The 12,278-nt window shown below is 37.5% G+C and overlaps 1 protein-coding gene across 16 annotated transcripts in view; it reads left to right on the forward strand.

Moving 5' to 3' along the window:
* The window catches only part of nfasca (neurofascin homolog (chicken) a), a 111,108-nt gene that overhangs the window by 57,383 nt on the left and 41,447 nt on the right, over window positions 1-12,278 (forward strand). For 14 of the 16 annotated variants that reach the window (XM_047582457.1, XM_047582456.1, XM_047582460.1 and 11 more), the window contains 4 exons: window positions 2,900-2,917; window positions 4,426-4,531; window positions 8,358-8,554; window positions 9,677-9,799. In XM_047582457.1, the coding sequence (XP_047438413.1) occupies window positions 2,900-2,917; window positions 4,426-4,531; window positions 8,358-8,554; window positions 9,677-9,799 (444 nt within the window). The remainder of the gene's footprint in view (window positions 1-2,899; window positions 2,918-4,425; window positions 4,532-8,357; window positions 8,555-9,676; window positions 9,800-12,278) is intronic. The other 2 variants (XM_047582458.1, XM_047582471.1) reach the window with 1 other exon arrangement.

Raw genomic sequence — 12,278 nt, forward strand, 5'->3', positions numbered from 1 at the left:
GCTGATCATCACACTTCACCACATTTCCACCAAACAGAGATAAATAACGACGTCTCCTTTGTGGCCGGTGAGGAGCCACTTTTCCTCCCGTCGTCCTTCTGTCGCCTCTTGACCTTTTACGACCATTATTATTCTTTCTGAACGTCTCAGCAGGACACACACATGTCCACATGTCCACACAAACACTCTCTAACCTCACACATATGACAGTATCTGAAGGAACTGTGATGAATAATGTTTAAACCACTGAAAATGTACAATCATCCTCGTTAACTAGATGATACAGATTTAGTGCCTGGTACAGATGTGATTGTTTAGTTGACAGGTTTCGTAGTTGATCACATTTTGTCTGTTTTCAGGCCTAAAATCAACATGGCCGCCGATAACTAACCACCACACGGCATTTTTATGGATATATTCTTCTAAATATTATATATATAATTAACTTAATTGAAATTAAAAGTTATTTATAGATATATTGTAGTAACACTGTTGACATGTGATAAAACCACACTTTGACTCACACATGGCTTTATATTAAATAACTAATAAAGAGAAGACTTTGGAGCAGGTCATGTGATTTGGATTTAACACACTTCCTCTAGAGGTGTGATGTCATGTGTTTGTAATGGGACACAAACATAATTTGTTATTTCTCATATAAAATTTGATATATTGCCAAAAAAGAAACATCTGCTATGATTATCTCAACTTAACAAATAAAACGCAGTCAAAACAAGTGTTCTTCTGTTTACACTAGAAGAAACGGCAGATGATGAATTTAAAGCCGTTGTACTCGTTTGTGGACGCCATCTAGTGGCAGCAAAGGGTCAATACACCAGCTGCTCGGTAAAAACATGATAGCGGATTTATTCTGACAAAAGTGGACGAGAAACAAAACCTCAACATTTGTTGATGCTTATTAATGTTTCTAGTTTGATGTGACGCAAAAATTTAACAAATTTCATCAATAGCAACAAGCTACAACCTCGCTAACTAGCAAGTACTCGTTTGAGGACGTCGGGACTTCATTGTTCACAATTCTGTTTTTTTCTCAGCAACGTTCAGGTATTAAAATGAGCAGTTTTATATTTTGTCACACATTGGTGACTTTATTATAATATAAATAATGAAATAATCCCAGAGGCCACATACGAGGACTTTGTTTGTTTGTTTGTTTTTTCAAAAATGACTACTTCCTGTTGGAAGATGATGCTTAGTTTTTATCAGAAATTAAAAATACAGACCAAACAAAAGCATAGGAGGAGGTTAAACAGTTCATAAATAATAAGCAGTAGCTTCCTAATGTTATTTAAACAGTGAAATATTTGGTCCATAGTAGTGTGCAGCTTGTTTAAAGAGTGCATTTAATACATTTAGTACATTTCCAGGAAGTAAATGATGGTCCACGAATGAAAACTACAACTCACAACTGAAAGGGATGTTGCTTTTACAATAGTTTTGATATTGACACACATGAATAATTTCATTTAAGCGAAAGAATTCACTTAAATTAAAAGAAAGAAACCAGATCTCGACCAGATCTACATTTTGTCTTTTTCCTGCCTAAACTCTAACGTCTGTGTTGTGTTTCTCATCCTTTCTGCTGCCGCTCACCCTCCGTTGATACGGGAACCTCTCACAGGTGAGTCCTCAGTCACTGTTTCTGAGATTTACTGAGATTCATTAGCGTAGAGTTCTGTAAATACTGTAAATACTCTCATGTTACACTCATGTACCATCTAAACGAATGAATGCTTTATAACATGAGTGTTTGCTGTAGCTGCTGTGGTTCCCAGTTAGTTCAGTCAAATTGTCCTGATTTTCAGGGACCAGACATAAACAATAAGACTCATTCTGTTTCCACTAATAATAATTATAATAATTATAATAATAATCACTCATGAGACAGTGTGTGAGACTTTGTGCTGTCTTTCCGTTCGTTTTAGTAACTTTTGCTCAAGCGTTGCAGCTACAAACAACGATGTTCTTAATGATCTAAACGCTCAAGGTTCAAGGTTCTTTATTGTCATTTATATGTTGCACATACAAAGAAAATTTGTTTCTCGGGGTCAGGAGCATACACCCACAAATAAAATAAAAATAAAATAAAAAAAATATGTGACAATAGCACAATAAAAATAAGGGAAAATGCAGATCATTTTACAGGTTTTACAAGAATGGAAAATGAAAACAAGTGTATAGAAAAATATTCACGTTTCCAAGAAAACTGTGAGCAAGTCAAATATATATGTGATTTTTTAAATTTACGGCTTATTTTTGTAATAAGTAACGTGTTTTGTAACATCAGGTAGTTTTACCTGTTCATGTGCAACTCACAGTAAAGAAAAAACAACTCGCTATAATCTTGTAGAAATCATTTGGTGACATAACCACATATATATCCAGAATAATGAAAACAATCAATTAATTCCATAATGTATTTTCATGATACACAACTATTTACTCAAATGCCATAAATTTGATTATTTATTTATTTATTACCATGAAGTCTGGAAAACAACACAGACACAGACACTGGCTCCGACATAATATATGTTATTATTCCTGGAAATAGTTATGATGATAGTTAATTTATAACCTAGAAATGATATAAAGCCACTTAAACGCGTCTCTTTCTGATTTTCAGTGAGACATTTCTCCATAGTAACATGTTTTCTGGGTGGATATGAGGGGTTTGTCCAACAAAGTAGAATTATCACGTTACAAGAAGTTTTATAAAGCAGAATGGGGTAAACGTCTGGGAACCACAGAGCTTTAACACGACTTTAACTCATTAACTACGTAACATAGAACAAATAATGTTCATGTCCCTAAAATGATTAACAGTCACAGTTTGTCCATCCTCTTTTCTTTGCATTGAACACTGGACTAACAGCAAAGATCCTGCAGGACCGTAAGTGTTTCCTCCACATGTACAGATGAACTCATTCTCATCATTTTGAACATGCATATATATGTTTCACAGTGAAGAGCGACAGTGAATGTGTATTCTGTTTTTTTTCCTCCTTTAATCTAACCGACGTCTTTTCCTCTAAAGTTCTCGTCTTATCTCCCGTCGCGTTGCACATTGAACTTGTGAACAGTCTGGGATTCAAAGCGGCGCAGGGATCAGTGAGTCCAGATCCAGGAGGGCAGAGAAATGTAGCTTCAGAGATGCATTAAATATGTATGACACAGGGAGCACAGCTGGGAAGGTAGAAACTGTGATCTGCTTCATTTTCCGTCTGATGGATGTGAAGCAGGACGAGGCTGATAATAGGTTTTCATTAAATCAAAAGGCCTGAAAGGAACATATATCAGGGGAAATAGTTTAAAGGACGTGTCTGTTAATACCTTTTAAACAAATGAAGGAAAAAAGACACTGTTATTTAATTTACTCCTTTTTATGATAATTACATATAAATACATTTCTTTTTCATAACAAAATGTAGCATTTTATTTGTCAGTCGTTTCACATCTTCAGTGGGAAGAAACTCATAACTTTAACTACGCATGTTAATACACAACAAACGCAGTCATTCGTTTCTTTACAAAAGTGTAATTTACAAAACGAATGTATCTTGACTGAAAGGGAGGAGGCTCAAGCTTGAATCTTATTTTGCTTTTTTAAGTTAACGTTAAATTTAGACAGAACAAAACGTGTAAATTCTAATTAGTGAACAGTTTATGATTCAGTTTTATAAAGTAACTTAACGCAGGTTTGATTTTTGTTATAGGCATAATAATATAGCACAACACTTGTTTTTATATAGATAAATATACAGTTTGGTTTAAAATTGGAATATAATCTAATTACTAAGATTTTTAGATGTAGACAGTGAGATAGATGAGACAGATACTTAATTTATCTCTCCAGTGAAATCCAGTAGCTTTATCACGTCAACACAGGAGGAACTACAGACAAAGATATGAAAGTTATATATTATAGTAAATAAAACAGGTCTTATGTCCTGAGGGACAAACGTCCTCCTCTACGTGTCCGTGGAGGAGGACAGAGACAACGAGCGTCTCTTCGTGACGATAACAACTTTACCTTCAACTAAACAGCAGATATGACGACTTTATTTAATTACCAGGACGTTTCCTCCCTTCGTTCCCTCTATTTATTTGTCCCTCCACCGAGCGTCATTAGTCAAACTCCACGTTGTCCTCGTGTGTGTGATCTTGAACACAGACCTCTGAGCTAAACAAATAAAAATCTACGGTGACGTAAAGTGTTTAAGACCATTTTGAGATTGAGCTTAAAGTTGAGGTGAGGCTATAAGGGCTGAGGTTATTCTAAGGAAACAAACATGCACGTTTATTTAATGTCCTCTGTTGTGAGACACTTTTCTGTGCGTGTCACCGTGTGCACATCTTCCGTTGTGTAACCTTGGCTTTGTTCCCGTGCTCCTGCCACAGTGAAGCAGCCCCCCACCATCACCAAACAGTCAGACACCGACTACGTTTTCGACCCCCGAGATAACATCATCATCGAGTGCGAGGCCAAGGGCAACCCGGTGCCGACGTAAGCAGCGCACACGCACAAACACAACACAAAGCCCACACAATACACTCACTCATCTGACATCTGCGTCCATCACATTCGACTCCACGGGCCAGGTCACATCACACAGGAGGCAGAAGCTGCTACAAGGCACTTTTTTATGTTCATAGCTGATCTGTCAGATAATAAACAGGAGAATTATCCACTGTCACGTTTCGTGGCTGGACCACAGCTAAAGTTGTTATCTTTGAAAGTTATGAATTAGTTTATTTTGTTTATTTGAAATGGACATTAATGAGCAAACACACAGTGATGTAAACAGAGTTTTAATCCATCGTTTCTTAACATAAAACAGTGTAATAATATATCTACTCACTGATTTATTTATTGTATTTATTGTTTGATCCCAACTGCTTATTTTATTTTTATTCACTCAAGGACTGCGGATGCAAATTAGCAGCTCTGCTATAATCTGACAAATTTATATAACAGCTTTCTTCTGTATTGTTTTTCATCAATGTGCACAATCCCTACTCAAATTATTTTTAAATAAATAAATAATACATATAGAAAAAAGAGAAGAGCAACGTATCTGATAGTCGGAGAAAAAAAGGTAATAACAATAATAATAAAATAATAATATTCACAATAATAATAATCACAATAATAATAATAATAATAATAATAATAACAATAATAATAATGCAGACATGGACCAATCAGACGCAGCTATAGAATAATTAGTAAAATGCAGCACAGATAATTATAAATGAGTCCAGGACGTCATCTTCCTCTGGTGTCTCCTCTTTTCTCTCTACGTCCTCCATCCAGCCCCGTCTTTCTGGTGTTGACGCAGATATCTGCCCCCGTCCCCCCGTCCCCCCCCGTCCTACCCCCCGTCCCCCGTCCTACCCCCCGTCCTTCAACAACCCGATAAACTCAGTGTGACACCCGCCTGCCTGACCTCCACATCCTCAACTTAATAAATGGCCTATTGTGCTTTTTTTTTTTTGTGCCGCTGCTCGGCTCCACGCTGTCCTTCCATCACCACCGTCGCTCTGTCTGGTCGTCTGCTGCAGCTGCTGTTAACCCAATCAACACCCCCCCACCCTCCACCCCACCCTCTCTCACCCCCTCTCTACATAATTACCTGGAATCATATTTGTGGCTGGAATCTGTCTCATCAACATGTGATCCTTGTCTCACATATGACTGCATATATATATATATCTATATATATATATATGTTCGCTGTCTGCACTGTGATTCGAATGAGGTCTTTAGTTCACATGTGGATAGTTGTTATTTCCGTACCTGGTCTGCATGTAGTGATCACTCTGAAACACTGACAGGGACTGAAAAAAAAAAAGACCAACAAACGCAACCATAAGAACAAACCGTGAGCCACCAGTGCTGTTTATCTAAATTAATTGTTCGATTGGTCAATATGTTGCCATTTTTTCACTCAACTTCATCAATCACACCAGCGCCACATACGTCAAATCCACCGTAAGCATCAATGTCGACCCAAGAAAATGGCAAAAATATACATAAAAGATGTAAATATAATTCGTTTTTTGACTCTGCTGCTATAGAAACCATCAAAATCACACAGGTTTATATGAGCAGAGGTGAGATCATCTAGTCAGAAGCTATTTTACAGTCAAACAGAAACAAGAAGCTCTGTTAAACACACTTTTTCAAATCACCTCTTAATACGATGATTTTCCTCCTGAGACCTGCAGCCTCATTCATCCGCCTCAGTGCAAAGCTACACGACCAGAGACAGACACACTAATAAAAACACATGCTCCTGCTACATAAAACTAAGTAAGGCAACGTTTTGCATCATTTTTTTGTTGGTACAACATTGATTCTAGTTTTGCAGATGATACTCGCAAAAGTGAGTTGAAAAAACGTATTTTGCGAGTAAAGTCAACTTTACTTTACTTACAGCTTTGCTTAGTCAATAGTTGTAGCACTGCATTTTTATCAGTGCATGGTCGACTTACAGCTAAAAACCCTTTGCTAACGGTGTTAGCTAACGGCTAACCGGTGTTAGCATCTCTTCCTACTTTAAATTATAGTCATTTACAAACATTAGCTTGAAATTAAATTTAAATCAGGTATTTTAAAACAACTCGCTAACATTAGTTTCACATAAAAAGCCTTTTGTAGCCACTTTGCTTCTGTTGATTCCAAATTACATCAAGAGTCTCCGGTTATTTTACTTATTAATTTCTACAACAATATAAAACCTGCAAAGAATTGCAGTAATTAACCAACTATATCACTAACATTCATTTAATTCTTACCTTAAAGATTTGTTGAGCCATTTACAGCTTGTTAATAAAAAAAATCAAAATAACAAATGTCCAGAACATAATATCTTCATGTCAAGAGACAAACTTTGTTTTTTAATGTTATTAGGCTTAATATGTTAAAATTACATATTCTTAGATTGACATTTTTCAATGTAAGTCATTAAAAGAAAAGAAAAGACTACTGGATTTTTTTTTAATAAGATTAATGGTAAAATACGTGATTGTAATTCACCAGAGAAGCTTTTCTGACCACTAATATACTGCATATACAGTGTGTGTTTATATATATATATATATATATATGGTCCATAGAGGTTGTATCACTGGGGACATGAGCAGCTCAGGACAGTGGTACATTGTTTGTTTGGAGACAGGCTGACTTTACGTAACACACACACATGCACAACCTCACAATCAGGCACTTTGCCACGCACACATACTGGTCCTCTGGTTCTCCTCGTCCCGGCTCAGGCATTGTGCTCCGATAAAGCCTCCAGTTGACTATTCAGGCTCATGAAACTCTCACCGAAATGGATCGTTCACTTATTCACTCGCAGTCAGTCTCTCGTGCTCTTTGTGTCCCGTCCCCGTCCCCGTCCCCGTCCCCGTCCCCGTCCCCTCCTCTTTGACAACTAAGTGCCTGGCTCTCTCCCCCTGGATCTGACCGACACCTAATTCTGTTCTGCACTTCGAATCGGCCCAGTCCGTCTGCAGATAGCGTAAAAAATTAAATGACAGGAAACATCTTTTGAAAATCCTCTCCCCTCTCCAGAAATAGAGCCAGATTATGTAAAACATGGCCGCTGTTCTCTACTGATCAGATTAAGCTGCAGTGTTTTTACATGCACATGCAGAGTGTGTGTTGGATATTTACGCTGCTGTCATATGCCAGCTGTGCAATATAATATATATTAGACGGCAGCCACAACGACACGCAAAGAATTAATAGTCACGTGTCAAGTGTCCAGTGGAAATAACCATCTGTCCACACTAAACTCCAGTGAGTGTGTTGTCGGCTTTTAATTGATTAAATGCAACATTTCTGGTCATTTTTGAAGATCTGACAATGTATTTCTGCTTTCAGACTATTTGGTTTGTGGGTAATTTATTAGAAAGTGCACATGCAGAGATGATACACTTGTTAGTTTTCAGCATAAAAACCTGAATGAAGACGAAATTAAAAGTGTGCAAATGTTATTGCTACTACACTGGAGGATAAAAAAATAAAAATAAAGGAAGCAGCACCAAATAAAAATGTATTTTTTCTTTTTTTTTCCACCTCCAAACAGGGAACGTTTATTTATTTGTTGATGATTTAGTGGTTTTGGTCCAACATTCACAATGAGCCTGTGTGTTCTTAGATACATGTTTATCTATTTAGGTTAATTTGAATGCAAATGGAAGGTTAGGCCGGTTTTAATGTCTTAATGTCTTTTTCTGGATAAAATAAATAAATAAATGAATGAGCACCACATGAAGAACGTAACAGCAGCATGAAGCTAACTCTCCTCTTTGTCTTAAAGGTTCACATGGCGAAGGAACGGGAAGTTCTTCAACATCGGGAAAGATCCCAGGGTGACGATGCGGAAACGATCGGGAACCCTGGAAATCGGTTTCCGCAGCGGAGGACGACCGGAGGACTACGAGGGAGAATACCAGTGTTTCGCCACCAATGACTTGGGATCAGCGATGTCCAACAAAATCCTGCTCCGGGTCTCGAGTAAGATACTGTTACCTTCAGTTTTATCATTGGTGTCAATGGGACCGCAGCAGTTTTAACCTTTTTATTTATAACATACTTATTTGGTGACTAATTGACTAAACGTCTACCTGTTATATGACATATACAGATCAACATAAAATCTCACTAGTTGACCTTAAATCTGAAAGAGTTCTAGTGGTTTTTATGTCATAGCTAAGTACAGATTCTTGTTTATTTGGTATGAAAAACTAAGAATAATAAGATATTATTTCAGGGCCAGTGTCGCCATTAAATTAGGAAAAGTCATTAAATATGAAGAAAAAAAATGTGTTCAGAGATGTTAAACATCGAATGGGGTCAAAATTACAGTAAAGAAGTCAGGAGGGATAAGTAACACATTTAAAAAAGATCTACAGAAGCCCTAAGGGGCCATGCATTCACATATTATTATTTTTTAGCCGTTTTTCTGTGATGTCGAGTTAATTTCCTCTGTTTTCTTGAGATCTCCAGTGAGTTATCTCGTTATCTTGGGAGAACGTTTCATCATGCTGACTGATGGATGCCCTTTACACTATAATGTAGTAAAACTATGGCCTAATGTAACAGGTCTACTGTTAGTTTTTTGCTTCAACGTTTGCTCGGTAACGATTAAGTTTCTGGAGATCTCGAGAAAAGTTTTGTTTACCCGAGATAAGGAGATAAATAAGATCTTGAGAAAACAGAGGAAATTAACTCGTTAAAACAGAGAAAATGGAAAAAAAAAAATAATATGTATGAATGTATGTCCACTTAGGGCTTCTGTAAAAAAAAAAGAAAAAAGAAACATATTTGTGTCACCTTCTTTTTCACCAACAAGAAAAATGTTTTTAAAGTTTTCTTATTGTATGACGTTCTCTCTGGTTTTATCAGAAATGTCCTGTAATTTATCACAAGTGTGATCCATCTGTAAAGGACAGAGATGGCTCCACTGGTGTCGTTAAAATATCGTTAAGCGCCCTCAAGCAATTTGGTTTTACTCATTTATTTATTACAACAAAGTGCAATAAAGTTTATTTATTTCACAATAAAGTGCGATAAAGTTTAATTCTGATTTCTCCTTTGTCCTCCCCCTTTCCTTGTCTCCTACCTCCCGTCCTCCAGAGGCTCCTCTGTGGCCTAAGGAGGTGCTGGAGCCGGTGACTGTGAACGAAGGCTCCTCGCTGGTTCTGCCCTGTAACCCGCCACCGGGCCTCCCTCCTCCGACGACGTTCTGGATGGACAGCAGTGAGCTCTCTCTCCTTCTCCATGCGTAGACTCTTTTATTTTGTTTGGATTACTGTGTTATTACTGTATTATTAACACTAGAGCTGCACCATTCTTCACCATTAAAGTCATGTATGTAGTTACTTTCACACACCCGCTTCAAATCAAGTCCCCAGAGGAAACGATCCAGGCCATAAGAAGTGTATTAAACACCTCTTAACACCATCATTGTGACACCACTGCTATAGGAACCATCAACATCACACAGACGTGCAATAAAACAGGACGTTGCGTCATATCTCAAACTCAATTAAAAACAATTAAAGAGTCTCTTCTCACTCACTGCAGCCGTGCGCCAGCGCCACATACGTCAAATCCAGCAGAAGCATCAATGTCGGACCAATGAAATGGCAAAAAATATACACAGTTATATGTATAGTTCTCCTCATGGCTCACAGTTGTTCAGCTAACGAGCTCTGACCTTTCCTCACTATGTCCAGCTTTTCCTTCAAAGTCCGCAGGGAAAATGTCTTTCTGAGAAGATCCGCAACCAAATCAATAGCCTCTCTTCCTTCTGCTACTGTGGGTTCAAAAATAGCTTTCAAAATGTTAAGTTTGGTTGAAGGACCAGCGTCATTACACTGTGTTTCAAGCTTTAGGAAAGGATGAAAAAACAAACAAACAGACTATTGGGGACAATTTAATAAGATGAATGAGAAAATATGAAAAAGTGAAGTTATTTCAGCAGAGAAGTCTTTAGTACCGTTAATTAGAATGAGTGATTTGTTGTACTAACGTCCAGTATAAAACACATTTTCTTACGTTATACTACAGACAAACCCATCGTGACGTCGCCCATTGGATTCTGAACCTCGAAAATTAAGCCTGAAGTGGGCGGAGCCTGTGGCTGCCATGTTGGACGAGCTTTACTCCGCTTTGCTACCTGTTAGCTCAGGCCACGTCCTGTCACTCAAAGCGGGAACGTCATGAATAGTGAAATAAACTATTGAGACCAAAATCATGTTTTGTATCAGGCTGTAAACATGTTTAATAATGCTGTAAAGTTGGGCTTTTTAACATGGGGGTCTATGGGGATTTGCTCCCTTGTGGAGCCTCTAGTGGCCACTCGATGAACTGCAGCTTTTTTTGCACGGGCTTCAACGCTCAGACCTGGATGTTACCACTTCACCTTAAGTGAACTTCACTGCAGTCTATACGTCACAAGCCTCAGCACATCGCGCCATCTCGTTATGCAGCGCGGACGCTGTCACATGCACGGACGTGTGGCCTCGCTGCTGATTAGTCCTGAGGCATCGTCTCGACTTCCATACGGCTCCTGTCAGTTCGAGTGGTTACGGAGGGTGGATGATGCTCGGCCTCTGACGTCTGTGTGGGGGAGCGCTGGAAGTCAGCGTTCGCCTGTAGCCTGGAATAGGCGACGCGCTAGGTTTCATGTCAGAGTAGACGCAGCAGGTCCTCAAGTTCTCCGTGGCGCATTTTCTCATTTATATGATAACTAAAATCCAGACACAATGCCACTGTTTTAGATGTGTGGTTGGAATTATAGATGCACCATCTAGGTTTATACATCTGTACTAGTTAAGTCAAGTTAGTATCGTGTTTCTAGAAAGTTCTTGCAGTTGATAGATGGTAACTTTTAGTCTCCTTCAAAACTCCGTGCATTTCTTTTATAGCTCAGTGTTTCTCATAAAAATGTCCAGTAAAACCTCGTAAACCGTGCAGAAAGCTACATATGAAGTAGAATAAATAACATTAAATACAGGCACAACAACTGATGGATGGTCGCTGGGTTTCATAAAGGTTTTAACTGCACGTCTTTATCTTACGCTGCTGTTCTGTCCTGTTTAAGCAACTTAAGAGAGTCAACAAATAAATATCTTTTTTTTAAAAAAAAGCAGGATCACTGTAAAACATTAGAAAGTCAATAAAACTTAGAAACCAAAGTTGAAATGCTGCCTTAAAAATGTGAGAAAACTCAACCAGAAATTTGACCAAAAAAGCTCAAAAGCAAAAAACGACCATTTAGTGTTTTAACTTGACTCTATTATTATTATTATTATTGTTATTATTATTATTATTATTTTGCATTCAGTATTAAGTTATTCAAATAATACACAGGTTCAAATATTCATTCTTTTTTTCAGACAGTCACGTCTCCTGACTCCATTTATCTCTTTACTAAAATATGTTGGATTCATGTCAGTGTGTATTTAAAGAAATTTAAATTTTGGGGGGAAAATTAAAAAACAGATATAAAAAAATGTCTAATCTATGTTTTACAGACAAACTAAGATAAGATGAGTCAAGATCATCCTTTATTTGTCCTTGTGGGATAAATTATAATGTTATTAAAACTCCTCTCGCCTTCAGAAAGTTAATTTTACTATTTTTATAACATTAATTCTTCGTATTGATTACGGTAAATAAACTGTTATTTATAGTCTGTCTTATACACTATTTATGTACAATTGTTTTCTTT

The sequence above is a fragment of the Mugil cephalus genome, chromosome 4 (assembly GCF_022458985.1).
Source record: "Mugil cephalus isolate CIBA_MC_2020 chromosome 4, CIBA_Mcephalus_1.1, whole genome shotgun sequence".
Lineage (NCBI taxonomy): Eukaryota > Metazoa > Chordata > Actinopteri > Mugiliformes > Mugilidae > Mugil > Mugil cephalus.